Source organism: Phyllostomus discolor, chromosome 2 (genome assembly GCF_004126475.2).
Source record: "Phyllostomus discolor isolate MPI-MPIP mPhyDis1 chromosome 2, mPhyDis1.pri.v3, whole genome shotgun sequence".
NCBI lineage: Eukaryota > Metazoa > Chordata > Mammalia > Chiroptera > Phyllostomidae > Phyllostomus > Phyllostomus discolor.
In genome coordinates this window covers 124,324,423-124,350,789 of record NC_040904.2, presented here as the reverse complement: position 1 = coordinate 124,350,789, position 26,367 = coordinate 124,324,423, and the positions used below count along the sequence as shown (strand labels likewise).

General features: G+C 46.6%; 1 protein-coding gene across 1 annotated transcript in view; it reads left to right on the top strand.

Annotated features, from left to right (window-relative positions):
- Nucleotides 1-26,367, top strand: part of B4GALNT3 (beta-1,4-N-acetyl-galactosaminyltransferase 3) — a 101,118-nt gene that overhangs the window by 55,662 nt on the left and 19,089 nt on the right. Inside the window, 3 exon segments of the mRNA XM_028532358.2 lie at nt 18,871-18,974; nt 19,993-20,012; nt 20,014-20,068. Of these exon segments, the coding sequence (XP_028388159.1) occupies nt 18,871-18,974; nt 19,993-20,012; nt 20,014-20,068 (179 nt within the window).

The window sequence follows — 26,367 nt, the reverse complement described above, 5'->3', positions numbered from 1 at the left end:
GTCCTCGCCATAGCCTTGGGTGGCAGGACAGAGGAGTACACTGTGGGGTGGGTGGCGGGAGCAGGAATGAAAGGAGACCAGGAAACCGCTCTGCCACACTCCTGCCTCTGTACTCTCTCACCCCTTGTGCATAATATTGAAATTATCTACTTAAGTGTCATTCCTCCCTTCTCCTGCTAGACAAACTGAGTCTTCCCTGAAGATGGAGGTCTTCTTCAACATACCTTGTTCCCCTCCAGGACCTAGTGAATTCATTCAGTCTTATTGATCTGAACATTCACCATTCTTAGAGTCTAGACAAATCATCTAGACCTTTACCCTTATTTTCCAGGGAAGATGAGTGATGGGCCCAGGCTGCTGCAGATAGTTAGCTGCATGTCATCCCCAGCACATCCAACTCCAGCAAGTTTTGACAGGGTTGGTTCACCCAAAGAAATGTCATTGGGGAACCAGCTGTGCAGGGCTAAAATGTGGCAGCAAAGGGCAGGCTTCTGATACCCTCCTGGAGATTTTGCACATGACAAGTCTTTGAAGAACTGGATGCTGAGCTGGTTACCTGCTAGCTTTGTAGCAGTGGAAATAAGCCAACTATTGTGTTAACTCTTTGAGGGGTTGGTGTGTGTTTCTTTGGGGTTGAGAAAGCACTCTGGGTAGGGGTAGCCACCTCACCCTCATCCTCAGGTTTCTTCCCACAATCTGAGCAATGCTTTTTGGGGGGCGGTGGGCAGGGGAAGGAGCTGGTAAGGAGAGCTGGGGCTGAGAGGAAAGCAGGCCCTTTCAAGTGCAAGTCAGACTCCTGTGAGCTGTTTACCTCACTTCATGCCCTAGGGTGCAACTTGAGTCATTTAATCTAATTGGTTTAATAAGTAAAGGATCCGGGTACAAAGAGGAGTGAGTTGGGTCTGGGAAGGAGGGGTGTGTGCTATCTACAAACCCTACCTGGACAGCTTTGCAAAGAAACCTGTTGCCTGCTCTCTAGGGATCATGATAACTTTTGGGGGTGCAGATGCTTGGGGAAAGGAGGGGAGAACGGAGACCCAGATGTTGGGGTGGAAAGTGAAGTAGAGACCCATGGAGGTGTTATTTGTTCATTAAAGTATAATTTCAGTGGTTTAATGTAATTGACAAGGTTGTGCAACCATCACTGCTGTCTAATTCCAGAACACTTTCATCATTCCCGAAAGAAACCCAGTACCCATTTAGCAGTCCACCCCCAGCACTTGCAACCTGTAATGTACTTCTTTCCCTATGGGTTTTACCTATCCAGACATTTCGTGTTAATGGGAGCATATAATATGTGACCTTTGTGTCTGGCTTCCTTTACTTGGCACAGTGTTTTTCAAGGCTCCTCCATGTGGTAGCGTGTATCAGTATTTCCATTTCCTTTATTGCTGGATAATAGTCCAGTTTGTTTATCCCCATCATTATTGAATGGTTTTTTGGGTTATTTCAAACTTATTGGCTATTAAGAATATTGCTGCTACGATGCTTTCATTTCTCTTAGGTATATATAATAGCAAAGGAGTAGAATTATGGTACCTGTGTTTACCTTTTTATGAGCAACTGCCAGACAGTTTACAAAGGGGCCTCACCATTTTATGTCTTACCAGCAATGTATAAAAGCTCCAGTTTCTTTTCGCCTCCTCACCAACACTTGTCATTGTCTTTTTTTAATCCTTACCCAAGGATATGTCTATTAATTTTAGAGAAAGGAGGAGAGAGAGAAAAAAGAAACATCCATGTGAGAGAGAAACACTGTTCAGTTGCCTCTCTGTATTGCCCAACTGGGGATTGAACCCACAACCTTTTAGTATATGGGACATTGCTCCAACCAGCTGAACCACCCAGTCAGCACATTATTGTCTGTCTTTTTGATGGTAGCTATCTTAGTGGGTGTGAAGTGATACTGTACTTGTTCTAAAATATTTCTACCTTTCTTGCCAGTTAAGGGGTCGTCGCCATTGTCATCCCCATATCACTCACAGACCAACTGTCCAGTTGAATTGTATGAATAAACATCAAATTTTTTAACAAATAAAAAGACAATCCCTGACCTTATGGTTGAGGGGATAAAGCAAGTTGCACATAATAAGTATAGGACAAGCCCATCTATGTTTTAAAAATATATCCCCATCAGATTGGCAAACATTTAAATATTATGTGGTGCTGATAAAACTGCCTACAAACTGGTACTTTAAATAATGTTGGTGACAATGTGAATTGTTTTTAAATCTTCTTGGAAAGTCATGTGTTAATTACTGAATGTTTAAAAATATGCAACACTTTGTATCTCATTTTGGAACTTGATCTATAGAACTCATGGCACCCACACAATGCTTAAAACATTGTTTAGAAACAATGTAATGTCTATCAATAGGAAAATCATTTGCTAAATTGTGCAATAGCCATACTGTGGAATATTGTTGCAGCTATTTAGAAAATAAATTATATTTTGACCTAGAGAAATGTCATAATGTGAGATAAACAAGTCCAGAGTATATATGTAATATGAGCCTACCTTTATAAACAAACAACTAATAAATCTCTATTAGCATGTGAGCAAATGGAAGACAATGGGAGTCTGCTCACCTGTTAAACATTAGTTTTGTGGTGGGGAGGGATAGGAGGAGAGATATACTTTATACAGGGTGACTGAAGAGGTTCATGGTTGTAAGTATGCAAAACGGAGTTTATTCTTGTTATTATTTTTTATTTATTGTATTATTTTCCATACCAACAACTCTAAACCTACTTTGCCCGCCCTCCCTGCCCCCCACCCCCACCCCAGATATATATACTTCACTTGGAATTTTTGGGAAACAATGGAAACATGCACAGGAAGTTTGTAGTCACTCTGGGTCTGTATCCCTTGTGTGCTTTTTCTGCAACACAACTCTGTTTCATGTGTGCGGGGTGGGTTTGGTAACGTGACATGGTGCTCAGTGAAGCACTAGATGCGACCCTGGGTCCTGGCGGCCAGGGACGACTGCTGGGGAGCGGGTCTGGAGTGGCGGGTAAGAGCAGCTGCTAGAACCAGAAGTCTAGAGCTCAGACCCTAGCTTAGCCACTTACAGCTAAGTGGCTTCGGCAAGTTACTTAATATCTGAATTTCTATTCCCTCACCTATAAAAGGAGATAATAATAGGACCTACCTCAAAGGGTTTTTATGAAAATTAAATGAGCAGTATTTGTAAAATGTTTAGCACACTACCAGGCACATAGTAAATGCTAAATGTATTAACTGTTATTACTGCTGTTATCACCCCCCAGTACTTACTGAGCACTTGCTTTTTGCCACTCTCATTCGATCCTCATATAACCTCACAAGGTAAATCTGCTAATGTCACTATTTTAGAGGAAGAAACCAAGATTTAGAGATGAAGATTATATAGCTAGACTGAATGCACTGACTTTAGAGTTCTTTCTCTTACTATTGAGAAACTAGGTGAATACTGTTAACAGTACATCATTCCTTCAACAGGTGCCTACTGTGTGCTAGTCATAATGGATGAAATGTGTGGGGGAAGATAATTTTTATACACATGCACACGTGATATGTCTAGTGCATTCCAGTCAGGGAACCAGGGCTGTACCTGGGTGGGGCCGAAAGCAAGCCAATGGAGCAGGAGCAATCCAGGCTGGCCTCCTCGGTCTGTGTCTCAGTTACTCAGTCCAGTAGCCCGTTACTTCCATTCCCAGATCCAGCAACTCCTCCCACTTCCCAAAACACCTCCTCCAGACCTGCTTCAGCACGAGAGGCTAGGAGCTTGCTGAAGATCACACAGGCAGTGACAGGGCTGGGACTCGATTCCACATAGTATTTCTTGCTGGAGACTGATTCGGAACACAATACTTTACCAATCACCTGCCCAGAGCCAGGAAGGCAGCTATGTATACATACTAGGTGCTCACTAAATGCAGGCAATTGACTGCCCATGCAGTTTCCTCTTTAATTTCTCTATTAAAGCTTCCTTCTCACTATGAGCTAGTTAGTGCTGCCATCAGCGCTCTAATAAACCGATCGAGAAGCCAATTCAAAATAAATAACAGACTGTGCAGTCTTTGTGAGAAACCTGTACCTGTTTTTGTGTGGCAGTGAACTCCAGGGAAGCCTAGCTCTGTGCCTCAGCCCGCTCCAGGGAGTATTCACGTCTTGCTACACACTGCCTACAACAGGCTCTTTGAAAGATTGGAACAACATATTCCTCTAAGACCTGGGATTGCTAAACAGTTAATAGATTCCCCAAGGGTTTTGTGTATTACTAGGATACCGACTGCTATCACAGGTCATTAATATCAAAGTTTATGCCTCATTGAAAGCCAAAAAAATAACCTAAGTTCTCTGTGCCTAACTTGTCTTCACAAATGCTCCTGGTAGGAGAAAGTTCCAAAAACCGATTTAGGTATCACACAGTAAAATGAGAGTTGTACAGATTAGAAAGGTTGAAATTTAAACTGTTAGCAGCACGCGGCACAGTGGTAGTCATCCTCTCCTCTTGCTTCTCATCTTTGGACTTTTTCTTGTACACTGATTCCTTCTCCAAACCACTCGGTCTTTTACTTTCTCCTTTTATTTTTATTTTTTTTTAAATCTTCACCCCAAGGACAGGCTTATTGATTTAGGGAAATGGGAAAGGGGGGAGAAGTGAGGGAGAGAAAACGTTGATGTGAGAGAGAAACATTGGTCAGTTGCTTCCTGAGTGCCCCGACTGGGGACCAACTGAGCCATGCCTGGCAAGGCTCTCCTTTTTTTCTTTTGGTAAGGAGTAGATAGGTTTGTCCAATTTGGGGAGCGGTTTTTATCGGGTCATGGCTAGCTATCCTTGAGTTTTTCTTTGGTTCCCCACCAGATCTTGTTCATTTGTTGGCTCACTGAGGTTCTTCAAGCCAAATCAGGGACACAGATTCAGGTCGAGTGGCTGTTTCTTCTTAGCTCAGTCTCCTTGGCAAAAAAGTGGGTAAAGTTGAGCCACTCACCAACTTTCAGTGTGGTGCTCATGATAATTCTAGGGAAGTTCACCTGGGAAATTTTCTTTGCCAGGTTAGTCACTTTCGTATTCTTGCCTTTCTATCTCCTTCATATGTCTTCTGGGGGTGGGGGGATTCCAAACTGTATTTGACCCAGCAATGACTCTGCATTGTCCCCACTTCTGTGCATGGTTGGGCCAACTGTCACTTCGGTCAGGCATGGTGGTAGGACCTGGATCAGCCTGCTGCCTCAAGGGAAAGAGGGGTGAGAGGGATTGGATGAGGGGGCAGCAGGTAGGGTGTGGGTTAGAGGGTCTGGGAATGAACTTTAATCCTCTTGACCTACTGTACATCTTTAGTTCACATTCCCTGTTACGCCAACTATGAACAGGCCAGATGGAGTTTGTATAAATCAAGGCATGGCTGGTCATTTCACCAGTGACTTCAGCAAATTTGGTGAGACTAAGGACAGTACAGATCTATGAAACTGACCATTTAGTGTTAGATAAACAATGTGACTACTCGGCCCTGGGTCTTCAGGAAGGGTGAAGTGCTTCAGACATCCTGGTTGCCTTGGTCAGACCACATTCCCTGATTTGGGGCTCAGAAAATATGGTCACTGACACATCCAGTAACCAGTAGACCTTCATCAGAGTTTCACTTTTTTATCTATTGCTCTTCTCCTTGTAGACATAGAGCTGATGTTTTGACTGTATGGGATGTAAAAACTATATACGAATGAGTTTAAATCAGCTGTCCCAGGAATCAGTGTTTCATTGCATTTGTGATGGAAAAATTAACCTGTAGTATTGTGACCAGTAGTAACTGAGCTGAAGTAGGTATTTTAACAGTCACAGTGCAGTCCAATGAGCAGAATCCTTTTGTGAAGGTAGGAAACAAACGAATAATATTGATTGAGCTGACTCCTGGTGCTCCTACTTAGCCTCTTTCCCACTGAGTCTAAATCTTCTCCTATTCTCAAGTAGACTTGTATTTGTTATGTTATTTTATTTTCTTTATTGCTATATTTCTTATGCCTCACCAAGGACATGCTATTGATTTTAGAACAGAGGGGAAGAGCGGGAAGGGCAGAGAGAAACATTGATGGGAGAGAGAAACCTCGATCAGCCGCCTCTGGCACATGCCCCGAGGCATGTGTCCTGACCCGGAGATGAGCCCTCAAACACCTCTCACGGGAGGACACTCCAAACACCTGAGCCACACCGGCCAGGTGTTCATTTATTTTAAAAAAGTGGTTGCTATCTCAGAAGAAAGGGTATTTTCTTTCCTTCCTTGTAGAATGTACAGAAACACAGTGTTTAATGTGCTTGTGGGTATTTCCATGTATGTTGATCGAATATTTTTTAATAAGTGTGCTTAGAATACAAAATTTGGCTTAAAAAAGATATTTTAATGACATGGTCATCTTTTTAAACATCTTCCACATTTAAAGCTGTGGCTAAAGTGAGGGTGGCAGGGCCTCTGCCTCTGAAGAGCTCAAAAGCCTTCCTCTGCACAAGGACAGATTCGAGAGTTAGAACTGGCCTGGATCCAAACTGTCAGATACCCAGAGAAACTTGTTCTCTGGGCTGTCTCTGTAGACCACGACCCTGTTTCCACAAGAGGGGCTGTTTTCATTTCTGTGATTCCAAACGACAGAATGCTATGTTACCATTCTGTACTACAGAATAACCTGATCATTCTGATAACCTGGTAACAGCCTCACACATTAGCAGGTTATTTATGGGGTCTGAACTGAAGCCTGAACAAGAAGAGAGGACACCTGGGCCCAGTCTGGGTCTGCGTCTGACTTGCTCTGTGACCTCAGACAGTGACCCCAGTGTTGGAGCCTTCAGCTCTCGGCTGTGGGCCAGTGCTGGGCTTGCTACGAGGGTTTCTCAGCTGCCCTAGGCTACGATAGTTCTTGCATTTTCTGTTGTTTTCTTAACCAAGGTTAAGTGAATGGGGAGTATTACTTTCAAAGCTCTGACAGTTGATGTTTCACCTTATCTTTCCAAGAAGTGTGTTTGAACATTGTCTGCTTGGGTCTGGAACTCACTTTTCCTGAGTATATTCTAAATAGTCAGCTCTCCCTTCTTCCACACATTCTGTAAAGTCTCGTAAGAACTATAAAACTACCTCCATGTGTCCGTGTCTTTAATAATCAGCTATGTCTGTATTTTATATGATTCTGCTTTAAAAATATGATGGCTCTAGATGAGTCCCACTTTTGTTTTAGGAACAGCAGTTATTCGGAGTTCAGCTATTCTTGCATAGAAGCCTCAGAAAATCCCCAGAGTAAAACTGCCCTTTCCTCCACCTGTTCTACTAAGGGAGCTGCAGGGGTCTCACCCTGAAACAATCCCTACCCTCTCACCACCAAAGGGACACCTGACCCAATCTAAGGCCACTCAGACTGTCTTTCCTGGGAATTTGAATTCTGAGCAGAGACACACAAAGATTAGCTTAGATTCCAATCACTGACCTAGTTCTTGGCCTTTGTGGGACCTGGTTGTGAGGTTCTCTCTTTGATTCTGTGAGCTACTTTGTAGTCTTTCTCAAAATTACCTTTCCTAAGTTAGGAAGGAAGAAGGAAGGGGGAGGGAGGGAAGGAAGGAGGGAGGAAGGAAAGAAGGAAGGAAGGAGGAAGGAAGGAAGGAGGAAGGAAAGAGGAAGGAAGGAAGGAAACAGGAAGAAGGAAGGAAGGAGGAAGGGAGGAAGGAAGGGAGAAAGGAGGGAGGGAGGGGGAGGAGGAAGGAAGGAAGGGGGGAGGGAGGAGGAAGGGAAGGGAGGGGGGGGGAGGAAGGGAGGGAGGGAGGGAGGAAGGAAGGAAGGAAGGAAGGAAAGAAGGCAGGCAGGCCCATGGTGCTAACTGCAGCAAACTATAGAGAAGAACCTGTTTTCTAGTTTGGTTTTTATTTTTAATTTTTTAAAAATATTTTATTTGTTTTTAGAGAGAGGGGAAGGGAGGGAGAAAGAGAGGGAGAGAAACATCAGTGTTTGGTTGTCCTCATGCGCCCCCTACTGGGGACCTGGCCCACAACCCAGGTATGTGCCCTGACTGGGAATCCACCCAGTGACGCTTTGGCTTATAGGCTCAATCCACCGAGACACACCAGCCAGGGCTAGTTTTGGTTTTTAGTTCCCAGTCTGTCACTCACTGATGTGGGATCATTCTACATAGTACACAGCTTGTAACACATGCTACCGACCAGAGGAGTTCAAAAGGTCCAAGATGGTTTGTTGTTTGGTGAGATGACTCCACTGTCCCATGTCAATGTAGCTGCAATGTCAGACTGCACTGAAAGCTTCCAAATGCTACTCTACGTTTCTGTACCTGTCTCACTGAGGACTGCTAACTGACAGTTTGTGGACCAGTATTGGCACCATGCTATAGTTAAGGGCCCAGGTATCTTAAACCTCTCTCTGAGGCTGGGATATGTGGAAACTACTAATTTCCCCACAGGCTAGTTCACTAGGACATCACTGTCCTGGGGAAAGCCCTACCCTGGGCCCACTCAGAAGTTCTGCTTTTCTCTATACCTGTGCTGGGATTGGCCCAGCCTGGTCCAACCCACCCAACACCCTTCCTCCTTCCACCGGCTGTCCCCAGCTTCTTGTATTCTCAGTTAAACATGAGGTTTGCCACCATGTTTCTGCTATGAGGATAGCAGCCTGGCCCTGGCCACCCTTGACCTCCAGCTCCTGCTTTTACCTTTGGAAGAATGGATAAAGTTTAGCAGTTTAAAGGAGAGTTCCCTACCAAAGAAGAAAAAAGCAGGGACTTGGGCAGGTTCTCGTGCACACCCATGTTGACAGCAGCATTATTTACAAGAGCCAAAAGGTGGAAACAACCCAAGTACCCACTGAGGGGTGAATGGGTGAACAAAATGTTATATCCCTACACTGGAAACTTTTTAAGGTTCAGCCTTAAAAAGGAAAAAAATTCTGAGGCATACTACCACATGGAAAAACTTGAGGACATTATGTTGTGAAATAAGGCAGACACAAAGGGCCAAATATTATATGGTTGTATATGAGATATCTAGCAGAGTCCAAAGCCCAAAGACAATGTAGAATGGTAATTGCCAAGGCCTCGGGGAGAGAGGGGGTGGAGTCAGTATTTAATGGCTCTAGAGTTTCAGTTTGTTCTGGAGGGGAATGGTGGTGATGGTTGCACAGCTGTGAATGTACTTATGCCACTGAACTGTTCACTTAAAAATGGTAAAGATGGCAAATTTATGTTCTATATATATTTTAAAGATTTATTTACTTATTTTTAGAGAGAAGGTAAAAGAGAGAAAGAGGAGAGAGAAACATTAATATGTGGTTGCCTGTAGCATGCCCCCCACCGGGACCTGGCCCGCAACCCAGGCATGTACCCTGATGGGAATGGAACTGGTGACCCTTTGGTTTGCAGGCCCGTGCTCAGTCTACTGAACCACACCAGCCAGGTCATGGTCATTATATCTTCTCTCTCTCTCTCTCTCACACACACACACACACACATCTCCTAAAGAAAGCTTCCTTAGAGGCACCTTTGGGTTGCGACTTTGATGTCTGCGCCATTGTGATTGCCCATAGGGTGCTGAAGACAGCATTAAGCTGGTTAACTTTTCAGAATATTAGGGCCAGTGTCTGTGGTTCATTCAGTCTCTGGCAAGAAGACACCTAATCAGTTCTGATAATAGACATGCCAGGCCCCTCATGGAACCCTCCTTGTCATTCATTTATGAATTGGTTCACTCACTCCACATGCATCAAGCTCACCATGAGCATATAAAATCAGGCCCAGGTAATTTAACCTCTCTCTGAAGCTGGGCTGTGTTGAAATTGCTCATTGCAGTTGATTTATAGAGTAGGAGTATTTTAACAAACAAGATCTAGTTCCTGCCAGCACAGTGGTGGTTTCAACTTTTTCCTAATTTGGGGTCAGTTGAGTCCTCTCCAGCCATCCCTGCCCTGTTTTTAAACTCGAGTAGCCACAGATAATGCTATGCTGTGATGCACTGACCCTTGAGCTGAGAATCAAAGACCTAGGCTCTAGCCTGGCCTGAACACTGGCTTCCGTGGACATTAGACAAAGCCACTAACTTACTGTGGGTCTCTGTTCCTATCAGCGAAGTGGAAATAACTCATGGGATTGGGATAAAAATAAGAATGAGACCAAGAATATGAAAGAGCTGTGATGTATTTCTTAGGTAGAAAACATTAGGTAGATGGATCATGGTGGGATGGTTGACTCAGGGGTGGGTGCTAACATATACCTCAGGCTTCTGCCCTTGCTGTACTCTAACCCCTGAGGTTCCACTAAAATGATAGTTTGTGGGGAGGAAGAAAGCAGAGTCCCCACATTCCAAGCTTTCCTGTCCCATTCATCGCCCCTCCTTCCCAAAAACAGGTTACAACAACCTCAGCGTGGCCTTGGCAAGCCACTTTTATCAGACCTCACAGATCGAGCAGCTGGCAGCCCTTCAGATCAGACAGTGGATCTCATTTGTCTTCAAGCCCGATACAGAAAAGAAAAGGGGCTCAATAAGGTGCTCAAAAGAGTGTGCTGTTCTAAGAGGAGACATTATGGGGCAAGAGGGCTGGGAGGGTGTGGCTTCTGGTCCTTAACCTTGACCTGTGTTGCCCTAGAAAACGTCCTTCACCTCAGGGTCCCCCTGTCCTGATTTCCATGTTGTTTTCCTTAATAAACAAATGGGTCTGTGTAAGACTTGTTAAGACATTTTTAAAAAGTGAATCAAGTGAACTGGGTTTGAAATTTTTCAGCTCTATTATCTAGAGGTACTGAGGTCTTGGGCAGATACGCGCCCTCCTAACTGTCCAGGACCTCAGTTTGCTCCTCTGTAAAATGGGAGTAATATTAATAGCTACCTGAAAGGACTGCTAATGAAGATTAAACTGATCATGCATGTCAGGTGCTTAGCATGCTGACTGGCCTGGGCAAATGCGCATGTGTTGTTGCTGTGGTTATTCTCTGTTACATGCACACGGCGCCTACATCAAGTGGTTGATGTAGGCAGAGGGCTTTGTAAAGTGCTGTTCTCTGCCCAAGACTGTTTTGGCATTTTACTTTAGTCACCCCACAGTCTTCATAATTAACATAATTATTATCAAACTTTTCCATTTCTCCTGTCCCGTCTCAGTAGCTGGCTAGGTAATGCTCTCTTTTCCATTTTTTCAAAACCACAGGCCCCAAACTTTCCCCCTTCTGGACTTGTTTCTGGTCTTTGTTTTTTTTTTCCTTCTAGTTCCTGTTCTTTCTATAACACCTCTGTCCCTGAATATCCTCTAAGAAGTGGAACTATGGAAACCCTCCCTTTCCCTCAAGTTGGAGTGGAGCCACCTCCACTGGTTGGGAAAGAGAATTCCTGGGGTCTTGGGCCCCCACTGCTCCCTCTGTCCCCCTGGAAAGCAGTAGAAGAAAGCATTGTCCCACTGTGGCCCCAGCTACTCCCAGAGCTTCCATGAGCAATGTCAAATTTTCAAGTGAGTCCTGGTGACATTTCTGCTGAAAACTCCATTGCCATCTTAAGGAATCAGGATTTTGCTATGTCTGTGTTGCTTCTTCTGAACTCTTTGAGACCCTGAGGACCAGCTCCCTCATCCCAGAAAATGTTTGCCGAGCATTTTGCCTGAAGTTCCTGCAAGTTTGGAAAATCATTGAGCAACATCACATCATTAGCACCCAGTTAGCCCTGCTGTCTAATGTGCATCTGCCTGTAGCATGATGCAGAACTGGCTTGTGTCAGCCCTGCATGGGACATGGGTGTGAGTGCCACTGCACACATACGAGTCCACGGGTATGTTGGTTCTTTCACCTACCATGACGTCTGCCTTAACTGCACCGAGGAGTGGATGGGCCAAGTACTCCGTTCATACCGCTGCCCAGCAGCTGGTGGAGTACTAAGTGTACAGCAGGTACACAGTAAATGCCGGTGGTCGATTCACTCAGCGACTCTTCCCCAGCCTGCTGATTGCTTACTCTTGACCATCACTAAACTCCTGTTTGAAAGACTCCTGGGCAAGAAAGGATCAGCCCACATCTTCCTCCATGTTCCAAAGGTTGTCTGTGTCCCAGTCTAGAAAGAAGACTGGAATGACAAGCCTAGTGGGTTCAGAGGGACTCTGAGAACACCCGAGTGGTCCTTGTCCAGGTCAATCGGAGAATTAAAGCACCTTTTCAGTGGGCTTGGACCTGTTTTAGAAATCCTAGACCCTGTTACCTCTAGATTTTCCTGAAATCATCCCATTTCCTCAAGGGTCTTCAGTCAAAATTGCCCTTGGATAGAGCTGTGTTTGTGGCTGTCAATGTCCTGTCACTGACTAGTAAATGGGACCTTAAATGTTGTGAGGTTTAATTTTGTTTTATTTGTTTTTTGTAATGGTGATGATGCCCCAGGGCCTGGCCAGTCCTTCAGGGCCTCTGCTGATCAACTCTCGGCTTGGGCCATGGGAGGTCACGGAACCGGCTATGGGGGACAGCTCTTTCCCATAGCAGCTGAAGCAGGCTGGAAAGGGCGTTTGCCCTCTGACTCCTCTCCTTGTCCACCCTCTTAACGTTTCATACCTGAGTCTGGTGTTTGGGTGGGCAGGAAACTGCCAGCAGGACCGAAACATGAGCAGATACCTGCCCAGCTTGGATGCCCTCTTTTGGGCCCTCTTTAGGCGGCATTCATCAGGGCAGTAGGTACAGTCCCTTGCGTCTCGCTGACAAGCCTCGACCTGCCGGCAGGCACAGCCATTACAGCAGCTCAGGTGCTGGCTTGGCAGGGAGAGGGGAAGCAGCTGGCAGTTCTTCTGGTTCCTGAGCCTCGTTCTCTGCAGCAGCAGCAGCTTGGGGGAGGGGGAGGTGGGGGTGGGGAAGAGACTAATCAGGCCCTACCCATCTCTGTCTGCTCATCAAGGAGGAGTTGGAGAGACCTCAGAATTCCACCCCTCTCCTGCTCCTCACTGCCCCTCCCCTCAGCACCTGTGCCGTGAGGGAGAGGGAGCTGGAGCTGACCAAACCGCATATAATCCTCTGGGCCAACCTCTGCTCACAGACACACAGCTGGGTTGTTGTCTAAGGTTGGGAAGGAAGAGGCTCAGAAACCAGGAAGAGGGTAGCAGGCCTATGTGCAAATGTTTGTTGTCCAATTTTCTACCTGTTTTGGGATATTTGGATCTCCATATTCCTCTTGCTTTTTTCGGCTCTTTGGAGAGTCTTAGTGGCCAAACTGGAGTAAACTGAGGTGTGTGTGAGGCAGGTATGGGTAGGTTGGTGGGAGGTAATTGGGAAAGGTCGGGAAGGGGACTAAAATTAGTATCTGACCCAGGTAGTAATGAGACTGATGGTAAAGGTGGGCAAATGCTCAAGTGTATTCAGTAGGGAGGAATGGATTTAAGGTCACAGGCTTTTCTCCTGAGTTCACATACACTGGCCTGTGTCACTTAGCACCTTCATGACTTTCAGCAAGATTTTAACCTGTAAACCTTATTTTCCTGAAGGGTTGTTATATTAAATAAAGTAATCTATATTTCATTATAAATGTAAGTGTCTATATGCCTGACACATAAATGTTAACTGTTAAGGTTACATTAGCAATAATTTCTCTTGCATCAAGTTCCCTGGGGTGTTATGGGCTGGAAAGGAAAGGTTAAGCCACACAGCTATTGGAGCTTGGATTGCCTTGGGCACTCCCTCCCAGGTCCCTGATGTAATCCCTGGCTGTCGGTGCCACCTTAGGTTTCTGGTGGAGTCCGGGCCTTGCTGGTTTCTAGCCATAACATCTTGTCCCGCTGAGGCTGTGTGGCTGGCCTCATAGTCTCTGCTTTTTTGTCCTGGGACTCAGTGCTGATTCCTGGCATTTGTGGAACTGTGGCCTGGGTGTCACGACCTCCTGTTCCCTCCAGAGCAGTGGTGCCCAACCTTTTTGACATCAGGGACCGGTTTTATGGAAGATAATTTTTCCACAGACTGGGTTTGGGGAGATGGTTTCAGCATGATTCAAGTGCATTACATTCAAGCTCACCTCCTGCTGAGTGGCCCAGTTCCTAATAGACCTGGACTGGTACTGGTTAGTGGCCCAGAGGTTGGTGACCCCTGCTCCAGAGGGGCAAAGGCTGACTCTGTCTCTGTTCAGCTCCTCCCGATTTCTTCATCTTTCTCTGTTCCAGTGCTGGGCTTCTTAGTGCATTGTCTACATTCACCCTGGATCTTTGTGTCCTTTACACCCAGCAGAGCCTGTGGGGCCAGCTCTACCGGGCTCCTCCCTCCTTCAACCCCATGTTCCTATGGCCCCAGCAGACTCAGGCCTTCCCTCTTGCAAAGTGTGTTTGGCTCAGGAGGCCTGCCCTAAGGCTGGAGAAAGAGCTTCAGAAATACTATTCCCATTCCCTCTGCCTCCTGGATGTTACCCGCCTGCCCCACCCCTAATGCTTTGACTCCTCTTTCAGGCATTATTCTTGACGCTCCATCCTAGGTTCCCCATCTTAGTAAATGGCAACTCCAAACTTCCAACTGCACAGGTCAGAAATCTTTAAATCATTCTTTGATTCCTTTCCCATATCCAGTGCATCAGCCAGTCCTGTCAGCTGTACTTTCAAATCCCTCTTCCTGAGCAGTGGGGGCTTCCTTTCTTCCTGGTGTGAATGTCCCTGTGGACCACGTGATATACCAACTAGAGGGTCAAACCAGAGGTCAGGAGAAATGAATGCAAGTTTTGGACGTGCACATTGTGACTAATATAAAATGATAAATGGCAGTGTGTTAAGTACTTTTCATGTCTCAGGCACTAAGTCCTTTACATGGGTTGTTTCATTCACTCTGTGACCTTGAACTGATGACCTCTGTCTCTTCATCTTAAATGGAGGTGACAGCATTCACAGGGAGGTTGTGAAGGTGCAGTGAAACAATGTACATGGGAGTCTTTGAAAAAAGCACCAAGAGATATACTGTATGTCGTATTTTCACCAAAGACCAAGATGATCATCTTCAGGCCTTTAAAGAGTCCACACTACACAGAGGCGGATGTTGGCAGAGTTCCGGCTGATGGTGAATTTGATAGCCCAGCTTTGTGAGGGTAGAATGTTGCGGCCCATGGTGGTGCTTCATCTGTCACCTGAGATCGGGGTGTCTGTCTCCTGGCAAAATGTGACACCTGTTGCAGGAGAATAGGCCTGGCAGCTGGCACTCCGGGAGGAGGTGGGGAGGAGCAGGGTTCACTTACTAGAAGGCAAGTGACAAGCGTTAATAGTTAAATCAGCACATTCTTTATCCATGGTCCCCCAGGGGCTGAGCAATGCCTGGGTATCCAATGGCTGGGTTGATACAGAGGAAAGGCAGGGGAAAAGGAAATACCAAATCCCCAGCCCAGTGCTCTGCTCAATATGCACTGTGAATATTAAGTGTGTGTGGTGTGGTGTGTGGTGTGTGTGAAGTGTGTGGGGAAGAGGATGTGGGATGGAGGACAGCAAGCAGAGCCCATGAAACACAGGAAGTATGACCTTGTTCTACTGCTGAGTTATGCTGGGCCATAGTCCACTCAATTCTATGCCGGTGAGTGCAGAGAGAAAGTGCGGAGGAGAGCTACTGGCCTCTTGCAGTTCGAGAGTTGTAAATAGGCTGAAACTCACATCTTTCAACTTCCAAGTCCAACACCCCAAAGTTGAAAGTTGTTAGAGGAAGGAATGCTTACTGAGTACTTACTGTATGTGACAGGCACCACACTTGGTCTGACATGCATAATTTAGTCACCACGGTGATCCTACAGGCAGGCATTTTTATCCACACCATCCAGATGAAGAAGCTGAGGCCTAAGTGGTGAGTGTACAATTTGACCTTTCTGACTCCAAACCTTGCTTGTCTTTCTACTATATTGCGAAGTTCTCACATGGAATTTCCTACTCTGTCAGTTACCACAGCCTGGGTTATTAACTTTCCAAATATTTCAAAGCCTCCCAGATTCACCTGTGACCCAGGGGCAGGACATGGTCAGGTTCAATGTCACTGATGCACATTCCCCCACAGTGGGTTTGTCCTTGTTCACGGAGAGAGCCACCTTTTGCCTTCATTTGAAGAGAAATAGAGCTGGACAGTAACTAAAGGTGATGAAGACAGATTTTGTTTAGTACTATCCCAGTACAGGAGAGAGACTTCAATACAGAACTGTGCCCAATTCTGAATATGGCAAAGACAACTGGGGTTAACAGTCAAGGAGCAGAGTGAGTGGCTCAATGCGTGAAAAATCCCTAAGAGGAGACATCGAGGGTATGGGGAATCTTGCCAACAAGGTTTAATAGGATTCTTTCTAAACACTGGGCTAGGCAGGCCAGGGGCAGGGCCCAAGGACGAGGCCTGGTCTACAAGAGGGCTCAGAGGAGGCTGTCTGCGGTTTGGTCAAGGAGACAGTCTTTATCAATCCCCAGCAAATGCCAGCAGAAGACACGCTGAAGGCCCACAGTGGTAGTCCACTGGCCTTGGAGTAAGTTGTCTCACTTTTTGTGTGACTTTCAGAGTCTAAAGAATTTGACTGGAATTAAAAGCTTGTTATGAGAAAGAATATACATCTGAGATGTACTGTGACTTTCATTGATAAGGCAAATAGCATTTTTATTATTTCCTCACAACTTTGTCTGAAGTAGATTGTTTTTATTCACAAGCGCAAAGTCAAGGAAGAGATGGCCTAGTCATTCAGAGGCAGAAGCAAACAGGGCCTGCCTCCCCTTCCCACAGTGTGACTTATCTTTCCCCAGGTACCTGAGTACCAGAGTCAGACAGAAGCAAAACAGGGCCTGCCCTCCCCTTGCCACAGTGTGACTTATTTTCCCCCAGGTACCTGAGTCCCCAAACACTGGCCAGCAGCTGCTTGGGCTTGGAAAGGGATGGGGCTCTTACATTAGACATGGCTGAGTTGGGATCAGCAGGTGAACAAACAGCTTTCCCCTGAGCTCATCCACAAATGCAGGCGTGGGTCTGGGAGCATTTGTCCTCTTTCTGCCTCACTCTGCGCCCTCACCTCACTTCACTGGCCCTGCGTGCTGCTTCCCCAGAGCACCCCCCTGCATGAACTAATCTGACTGTTGTTCCTAACTGCCAGTTGGCCAGCCATGGAAACAGAAGCGACCTTGATGGCAGAGGAATAAACCTGCGAAGTCCCTATAAACATAACACGAGCAGAGGTTTAATGTCTGTGCAGAACCCAAAGGCTCAGATCCACAGCTGAGGCCTCTGCCCCCAGGGCTCCTCCAAGTCTGTGCCAAAGAGTGTCCATGGGAGAAGATGTAGGCGCAATGAGAAAACACTGGCTTGTGAGACTGAGAGGCTCTCTGTTCTGATCCTGGTTTTGAAACAACTAAAAGTCACAGTTTAAATTCTGTGACTTTAAACTCTGAGCTTCTCTTTTGCCGTCTGTAGAATGGGAGTAATCAGGTCTGGCTTATCTCGTCGATTCTTATAAGTCTTGAGTGAGATCAGGCCTATGAGATGCTTAGTACACTAAAGGGCTGCACAAAACTGCTTAAGAAAAGGGCCCCCATGCCCCCCGAGTCAGTCCCCTCTTAGAGTCAGTTACACAAACATTCATGCAAAAATTGCTGTCTGCCTTCTGTGTGTCCATATTGGTGAGTTGTACTCTTTCCTCTGTGTCTGGTCAGCTTTCTGTGTCTCTCCTGGCCCCCGCAGAGGGGTTCCTGTGACACTTCTGCTTTGGCCAGCTATTGGTTCCCAGGGATCGGAGATGTTGGTCTAACTCCTCTGTACCTGGTGCCCGCTGTAGTATCTTGGGAACATCTGGATGGAGCTGTTGGAGAAGAGCAGCAGCTCAAATCCATCTGAACACTTGGGTTCTAGTCTTACCCTTGTCACTATTTGCTGAGTGGGCCTAGATAAGGCATTTGACCAGCTAGGGTCCCATTGCTATCATCTGAAATGACTTCATGATCTTGAAAGCCCCTTCCAGCCCTGGCTAGTGTGTGGGTCTGGTCATGGCTAACAGTGGTTTGACCCCACATGTTCAAAGTCTAACAGCCATGCCTAAGCCGTCCCCTGACATGTAGTCAGTAGGCTCTGACCCCCCAGTGAATAAAGAACGACCACTGAATTTTGATCCCATCCACCCTCACCCTTCTGAGCTTAGCTCCTTGCCTCTTTGCTTAGTTGTGAGTGCATGCATGCACCCCAGCAGTTTCCTGTACCCCCTCACTTTCATCATAGTTTGCCTTTAGCCTTGAGATGTGTGCAGGCCAACCAGTTCCAGAGCTGCCAGGGTACAGGCGCCAGTATCACACACCTCCAGATCAACCCAGGAGTATCTAAGCCTCAAATCTTATGGATTGTTGGCACACACCGAGTTCCAGGCCCACCCTTTCCTGCCGCCCCCAGCTCTGGTTCCATCTAGCGACCCAGTGATTAATGTTGTACAGTGGGAGGGGCGGAGGGCTCCCCAGCTAGACAGCACACTGTTTCCCTGGGCTCGAAGGAGAGGGGCTGAGCTGGAAAGGGAACTTGTGCAGGGGAGAACTTAGTCCACACCATTGCCTGTCACAACCATTTTCCCACAGCAGCCTCTGGGAGAAACTGTCTCTAACGGCAACTGGGGAAGAATCAGCCCGGTGGGGAGAGGCAGTCCGGTGGGAGGAGAGTGCTCTGTTTTCCCTTGGCCTGGCTCCTTTTCCCGTGTGTGGAAGACAACATTCTACTGGATATAAGCTCATTTCCTCTCCGTCTGCACAGTAGACCTTGGCCATGGTTATAACTACCTCCCAACACCACCAGTCACTTCATGTCTACCATTTGAAGAGGGTGAGGAGCAGCAGAAGGAACGATGATTACTTCTATTGTTCCTCCCAAATCTTACAGATTTATGAGGTCTTCAGCTGTTCTTGACCTTGTCTCTTCTTCTTTCCCTTCCATAGGGTATGGCAGCTGGAGAGAACTGGCCAAGGCTCTGGCCAGCAGGAACATTCCAGCTGTGGATCCACATCTCCAGTTCTACCACCCCCACAGGCTAGGCTCCCAGGTACGTGGCAGGCCAGCCCACTTTCCCTGCCAGTGCGTTAACATGGGACCTCGGCTGCCTCCACCCATACAGCCTTGAGGGAAACCTGCTTTTCTGTGGTAAGAGAGGCAGAGAAGAAAGTGTCCCTGGGAATGGCAGCCTGGCATTAGAGGACTTCCTAGCTGGGTGGGTAGAGATGTACATCCTGTGTTCCTCAAAGCCTTCGTCACACAGTGCAAGATGCCCATGTCTGGCTCTCCAGGAATGTGGCCTTCACTCCAGCAGCAACTAAGGGGCTGAGGTGGGACCAGAATGTCCTGCCTCTTGCCAGTGCTAACATTGGGCTGGTACTCTGGTTATGATCCCAGAACCTTGCTTCTAAGAGTCAGAGGGGATGCGATAGACAACCCCATCTTACCCTGCAAACAGCTGGGGGACAGATTTGTAATGGAGCATTTTTCCTAGTGTTTTTTGGACCAACGGTCTCTAGTGAGACAGGAGCAGTGGCGCGGCGAGGGGGTGGGTGGATTGAGTTTAGGGAAATTGGGATCCAACTTCGCCTGGAGCCCTGAAGTTGAGCCTAGAACAGATATGGATCCCCAAGACTGAACCAGGCCAAAATGAGCCTGTGGGCTTGCACAGTAGGGAACCATTGGGATGTCCCCAAGGGGCTCCCACTTGTTAGGACAAATGAGTGACAAACATGGGCAGAGTCCTGGGGGATTTAGAGAAAGGGAAGGCAAGGTCCTTGTCCTCGAAAGAGCCTGCTCTAATTAGAAAAAAGTTGTTTTCCACATGGGAAGACAAAAAACTCAGAAAGTAAAAGAACCCCAGGAGTATACACTGCTGAAACTCAAGGAGGTATATATCACTGAGGGTTATAGTGTGGGTGGTATATGGAGTGTCCGCTACGTGGAAAAGCTTCCTGGGCCAGGGCCGTGTGCCTGACCTCTGTTTCCCCAGAGGCACTTCCAAAGGGCCCCAAACCCTGTTCTTACCCTGATACTCCCACCAAGTTCATTCTTCACTCTTCTGCCAGGACCAGGACTTGGAGCGACGGGAGCAGTAACAGCAGCTATCTGAAGTGGAATAAGGCTGTCCCCTGGCTCTCAGAGGTAAGGGACTCTGCTGTCCCTGTTCTTTAAGAGGGTTAAAAATAGCTTTTCCAAATAATTACAGAAACCCCAAAAACTTATTCAAAGATTTTATTTATTTACTTTTAGAGAGAGGGGAAGGGAGGGAGAAAGAGAAGAAGAGAAACATCCATTGGTTGCCTCTAGCCTACCCCCAGCTTGGACCTGGCCTGCGACCCAGGCATGTGCCCTGACTGAGAACCAGACCAGCGACCTTTCAGTTTGCAGCCTGGCGCTCAATTCACTGAGCCACACCAGCCAGGGCCAGTCCACCAAAATTTTTTTCGAGTGGTTATTGTTAAATATTTTTACCTAGCTTGAAAAAGAAGGATTCCTGGCTCATTCGATTTTCTTCCTTTAGAGAAGGAGAACTGACATTTTCTGTGGGCCTACTATTTGCCTGGCTTTGTATATTATCTCATACCAATTTAGGACCCTGTAAAATAGTATCACTATCCTTAATTTATAAGCAAGAAAAACAAGGCTCAGGGAAGCCATGACTTCCATGTCCATGCCTGTCTAAAAGATATGCTTTCCAAAGTGTCTTTCTTGAACCATTAAGTCCCATAAGATATTCCAGGAAGAAAGGAGTTCATTGTCAAATAAAGTTTAAAAGCTATATACTGTATCCACTTCTTGGAAATACACATTAGCACATGAAAGTTTCTGAGAAGTTCTGCAGTAATCTGTTTAATTTGGTTTAGCTTAGCATGTACCAAACTCATGTGCCTCTTGAATTGCTTTTTCCATGAAACATCTATTAAAAGTCTATGAAACCAGTGTTTTAAGAAACATACACTAGGAAACCTTGTTTTAGAAAATTTTTATAGGAAGCAGTGAAATGTATGAATAAAACTTGTCATAATCATCATGATATCCTTTATTTATGTAGGATTCGACAGATTTTTTTTTTTTGGCCAAGAAACTGAAGGTCAAGGAGGTTCATTAACTCACTCAAGATGACCTTGAGGAAATGCTTATGCCAGGACTCCAGAGTTACCATGGTGCTTCGGGGTGAACACTTGAAGTTTGGGTTTCATATTTTACAACTTGTCCACAACCCCAGCATCCCTCGGTCCCGGGGCCTGTGGACATAGATCACTTTTCTGGGCTGGGGGTCCCGGCCAGCCCCCGCCGTCTTCATCCATACCCATCATGAATGCATCTCTTCAGCCTGGGTGGTTTCATTTCCAATCTACCCATTTGCTATGGGGTGGGAGTGAGTGAGGAGGCAGTACCATGGTAAATGTGACATCGGGGTTAGTTTATTCACCCGGTGAAACTGCCTCTGTTTAAAGCCCTGAGAGAGGATGGGCTCCAACACCGGCACACCTGTACCAGGTGACATCATCAGGTAATTGTACCCCACCCCACCTGGACAGAGCATTTTTTTTAAAGATTTTATTTATTTATTTTTAGAGAGGGAAGGGAGGGAGATAGAGAGAGGAGAGAGAAACATCAATGTGCGGGTTGCTGGGGTTATGGACGGCAACCAGGCATGTACCCTGGCCGGGAATCGAACCTGCGACACTTCGGTTCGCAGCCCGTGCGCGTCAATCCACTGAGCATATGCCAGCCAGGGCTGAGAGAGCATTTTGAAGAAAGGTACCTCAAAGATCATTGGCCTAGCAATGCAGCCTTCTCTCCTTTGAGGGCAGTTTAGGTCTTTTGTTTTTAACTCATCATTCCATGTGTTTGGTGACTGCTGTTTCTTCTCTTTGGGCTGCATATTGTATCTCTTGCCCATTTTTCAATGGGTTATTTTCTGTTCATAAATTAGCATATAAGTTCATAAATTACATAAAGTGTTTATAAATTAGTTTATAAATTAGTCATATAAACTATTTGTCACATGCTATAAATATTTTTACAGTTTGTTTATGGTGACAGTCATTTTTCTTTTTTTTGGATCATTTTTTCTTGATGAACCAATTATTTTGAAAGATTATTACTACATAGCATTCTGTATTTATTAATCATTAACGTTCCCCTTATTTTTTTTGCCCATCAGGAATGGAGATATATATGAAATGACAATAGTGTACAAATAATAAATAGTGATTAATATAGGAATTAACATATTAAAGAAATAATTGATCAAATAATAATGATCTTTTAGTAAGTGTGTATAGCCTTTTGGTGGTAAATGCCTGATTTTCACTGACCGTAAGAATCCCTATACCATCTCCAGGGATCTTCAGGGAGTCACTAATCCAACCTTATTTTACTCACAAAGGAAATAAGGCCCTGAAAGGTGAAGTAGCTAAGATACGCAGTCACACAGCTGCACACAGTGCTCCCAGCTCCTTACAGCCAGCCGATCAAGGGGACCTCTCTGTTCTCACTTCCTTACCTGTCTCCTGTCTTTTGACATATAGCTTTGGCAAGGAGAGCTCAGTTAATTTGTCATTATTGCACATCTGCTAGCTGTCAGGTAATGAGAGGGGTTTACTCACTCGCTCAAGGTGGCATAGCCCTGCTCTGCGGGTGAGCAAGAAAGAACAGAAGAACGTAAAACATAATAGTCTCTTCTTTGACCGTCTCCCTGCCCCAGGCTTTGGCTGGCTGCTCAGAGTCTCTAAGGGCAGAAGTGACCCTCAAAAGCAAAACAGTCTTAGACATTCTCCTTGGGGTGTCAGAGAAAGGCCCATTCAGAGTGGATGGCTGGGGCTGTGGGGGCTGACTTTCATGTGGTCACTGCACTCGAAACTTATTCATGTCAACCCAAATCATAAGATACCAATTAGCAAACCCCAGTAATTAAACCCTCAATGCCAAATTATCATTTATCGGTCAATAAACCATTCCTTTGACCAGAATACTGCCTGGTTAGTTAAGATGCTACCATCTGGCCTGACTGGCATGACTCAGTGGGTTGGGCGTCATTCCGGCAAACCAAAAGGTGGGCTGGTTGATTTCACGTTAGGCACATGCCTGGGTGCGGGCCACTTCCCCTGGTCGGAGGTGTGCGAGAGGCAAACCGATTTTTGGTGAACCAAATCAGATCAAGCAAGTCAGAATTTCATGGGTCATGTCGTATAGGCTTTGGTGAGTCAGAGTCTCTTTCTTTCTCTCTTTTTTTATCCTCACTTGAGGATATGCTTATGATTTTAGAGAGAAGAGAAGGGAGAGAAACATCGATACGAGAGAGAAACATCAATTGGTTGCCTCTTGCACACACTCTGACTGGGACCAAACCTACAACCCAGGCATGTGCCCTGACCAGGAATGGAACCTATGATCTTTCGGTTTATGAGACAATGCTTGCACCAACTGAGCCATACTGGCTAGAGCTGAGGCAGCATCTCTAATGTAGTAGATTCCTTCTCAGGCTTTCCTTTTGTCATGGTTACAGTTTTATTGAGACATAACTATATACCATATAATTCACCCATTTAAAAATACTAGTCTACTTTCTGTCTCTTTGGATTGGCCATTTCATATAAATGGAATCATACAGTCTGTGTGCATTTGCACCTGGCTTCTTTCACTGAGCATCATGTGTGTGTGTGTTTGATTTTCATTTACTGAGTTGAGAGAGGGAAACACCCATTTGTTGTTCCACTTTGTATGCATTCATTGATTGATTCCTCTATGTGTCCTGACTGGGATCAACCCTCAATCTTGATGTATCGGGACAAAGCTCTAACCAACTGAGCTACGCCACCAGGGCTCACTGAGCATTATGTTTTCAAGGCTTATCCATGCTGTGGCATATATCAGTATTTCCATTTCTTTTTATTGCTGAATAATATTTTATGATGTGGATGTACCACATTTTATTTACTCATTCCTTGATAGATGGATATTTGGGTTGTTTCTGCCTTTTGGTTACCACAAATAGCGATGCAGTGAACGCTTGTGTACGAGATTTTGTGTGTGTCAGACGTTCGTTTTCTCAGGGCCCAGAAACACTGTCATCATGCACAGGTATGAGGTAGTTGCCTCAGTGCGATACAAGTGGCATCTCCGTTCATTTACAAATCACCTATTCACATGGGGAATTTTACCCACTAGGATTTCACCAAGTGGGCCTTCGGCCCTTTCCTCAAAATCCAAAGCTACTGCTTATCTTCATGGAGTCTAGAACTCCTGATTCCAAGGCGGAGCTCCCTCAAAGGACATGTGTGAACAGGGAATCACGAGTAGCTTGAATATACAGAAACTCAGGAGTCTGGTATATAAGAACTGGTGACCTCATTGCCCTGCTGTGTTGGGGTCATGTGGTCCAACCTTGGTGCTTCTCCCAGGCAAGGCCTCATTGACTCATGAGGTGAATCAGCAGCCAGCTGTGCTGCTGTGTGAGTGTGAGTCTGGCCAAGCAGCAGGGCAGCACAGCGGAGGGCCAGAGAGCGAGGCTCACATCCCGCCATGGGCCTTCGGACTCCCCTGGAGGTACAGCTGACCACCCCTGCCTTCCTGCCCTCTGCGTCTCGCAATTCTTCCACATCTCTTTTCATCTTTAACTAGCACAAAGCAGTGCTCATAGAAAAAATGAAGGAACTTAAGTTTGGGGCTTCTCCAAGCTATTGTTCGTTCAAATAATTAAGATACACAGGAACACAGAGGGCGAAAGCCTCAGAGAGAAGGATATGAGAAGAGCCTCGAAGGGTGAGCCATAGTTTGTCAGGTGGGGAGGCAAAGGAAGGGCCTTTCAACCAGGAAATGCGTAGTATTTGTAAGGCATGGGGAGGTAAAGGAGGTGCTGCGGGTGAGTGCGGGTGTGGGACAGGGAATGCTGTGAGGTGTGGCTGGGAAGGTGGGTCAGTCGTGCCAGGCTGAGGTTTTGTTCTGAAACCTTCTGGGAACCTCTGGGACAGCAATTTGAAGGCAGCGTGAAGAATTAGTGGAGAGGAAGAAGCTTCAATCCCGCTGGAGGCTCTGCTGAGGCCTGGCAAACCCAGTGAGGCCTGGCAGAGGCAGTGTCGTGGGGGTGGGAGAAGTGCGCCTTCCTCTGTAGGGACCCATTGAGGCTGGCCTCACCCACCTCCACCCACACTCCGAGATACCCTCTCCACTTCCATAAGAATAATTGCTGTGTATCCCAGGGGAGTCACTTTACCTCTCTGGGCATCAATATTCTCACCTCTAAAATGAGTGCATTCCAACGGATATTTTCTCCACTACTTGTAACCGGAAGTTCCAGATCTGTCATTGGCCATGGATGTGTTCTGGCAATGGGAGCACCCAGTGGCCTTCCCTGGGTCTTAGTCCCTACTGGACAATGGAAAGTGGGCAAATAGTGGCGCTGCTGAACTGAAGTCCCACATCCCTGCCAGATACAAAATCTCCAAAACTTGAAGGGACACAAATCCTGGTGGGGTTGCCATTCTGGGTGTTACAGAACACAACAAGGGGGGCCTGGGATGATATACTATTATTGAAAGAAGGCCCCGGGTCCGTTATGTCCACCGCCCTAGGAAAGACATCTCTCAATGCCAGAGATTCGTGAAAGGAAAGGAAATGTTTATTTAATGCTATACAAACTTAAAGTAGTGACCTAATGTCTTCACCAAAATCCTAAAGTCCCTAAAAACACCCACAAACACGCAGTCCTTCCTTCCTTCCCCCTTTGCCCAGTCCAGAGTACCATATCTCAGGAAAGGAAATAGAAGTCCGTGGCTCAGGCAGTCCTCTAGTTCTTCTCAGTTAGTACTCCCTCTCGACTGGGAGACCTCCCTGGATTCCTGGCACCCTCGGCTGAGTTGCCGGGATCTCTGCTAAAACCAGGTGGCGGTTCCCTCTTCTAAAGCTGTGGGGGTCCCCACTCTGCCAGGCCGCGTGGTTTTCTCCTCCAGGGCTGCCGCGTGGTTTCCTCTCTCTGGGATGCGGGAGTCTCCACTCTGCTAAAGACGCGTGGTTCTCTTCTCAGGGCTGCGCATGGCTCTCCTCCTTTCAGGGCTGCGCATGGTTCTCCCCTCCAGGGCTGCTGCGTGGTTCTCCCTCTCTCAGGGCTGCAGGAGTCTCCACTCCGTCAAGTCCGCATGGTTCTCCTCCTCAATGGCCGCCAAATCTGGGTTTTTAATCCCCACGGCCAATCTTCCTCTGCAGCCCCATTTCCGACTCCTCCCACACTCAGCTTCACATGCCAGAGCTCGTATCCTTCCAGCTTTACTGGGCTGCCATCATGAGTCTGGGCAGGTGCGGCCCCATGTCCTGGAGCCAGTCCTCTCTGAGCTCCCACGCAGGCGCTGTAACGCAGGGGACCCGCCCCCCCCCCCCCCCCAGTTACATCTGGGTGGGGAAGTTACTTCCATTTCCCCCCCCCCCTTAGAGCTGAT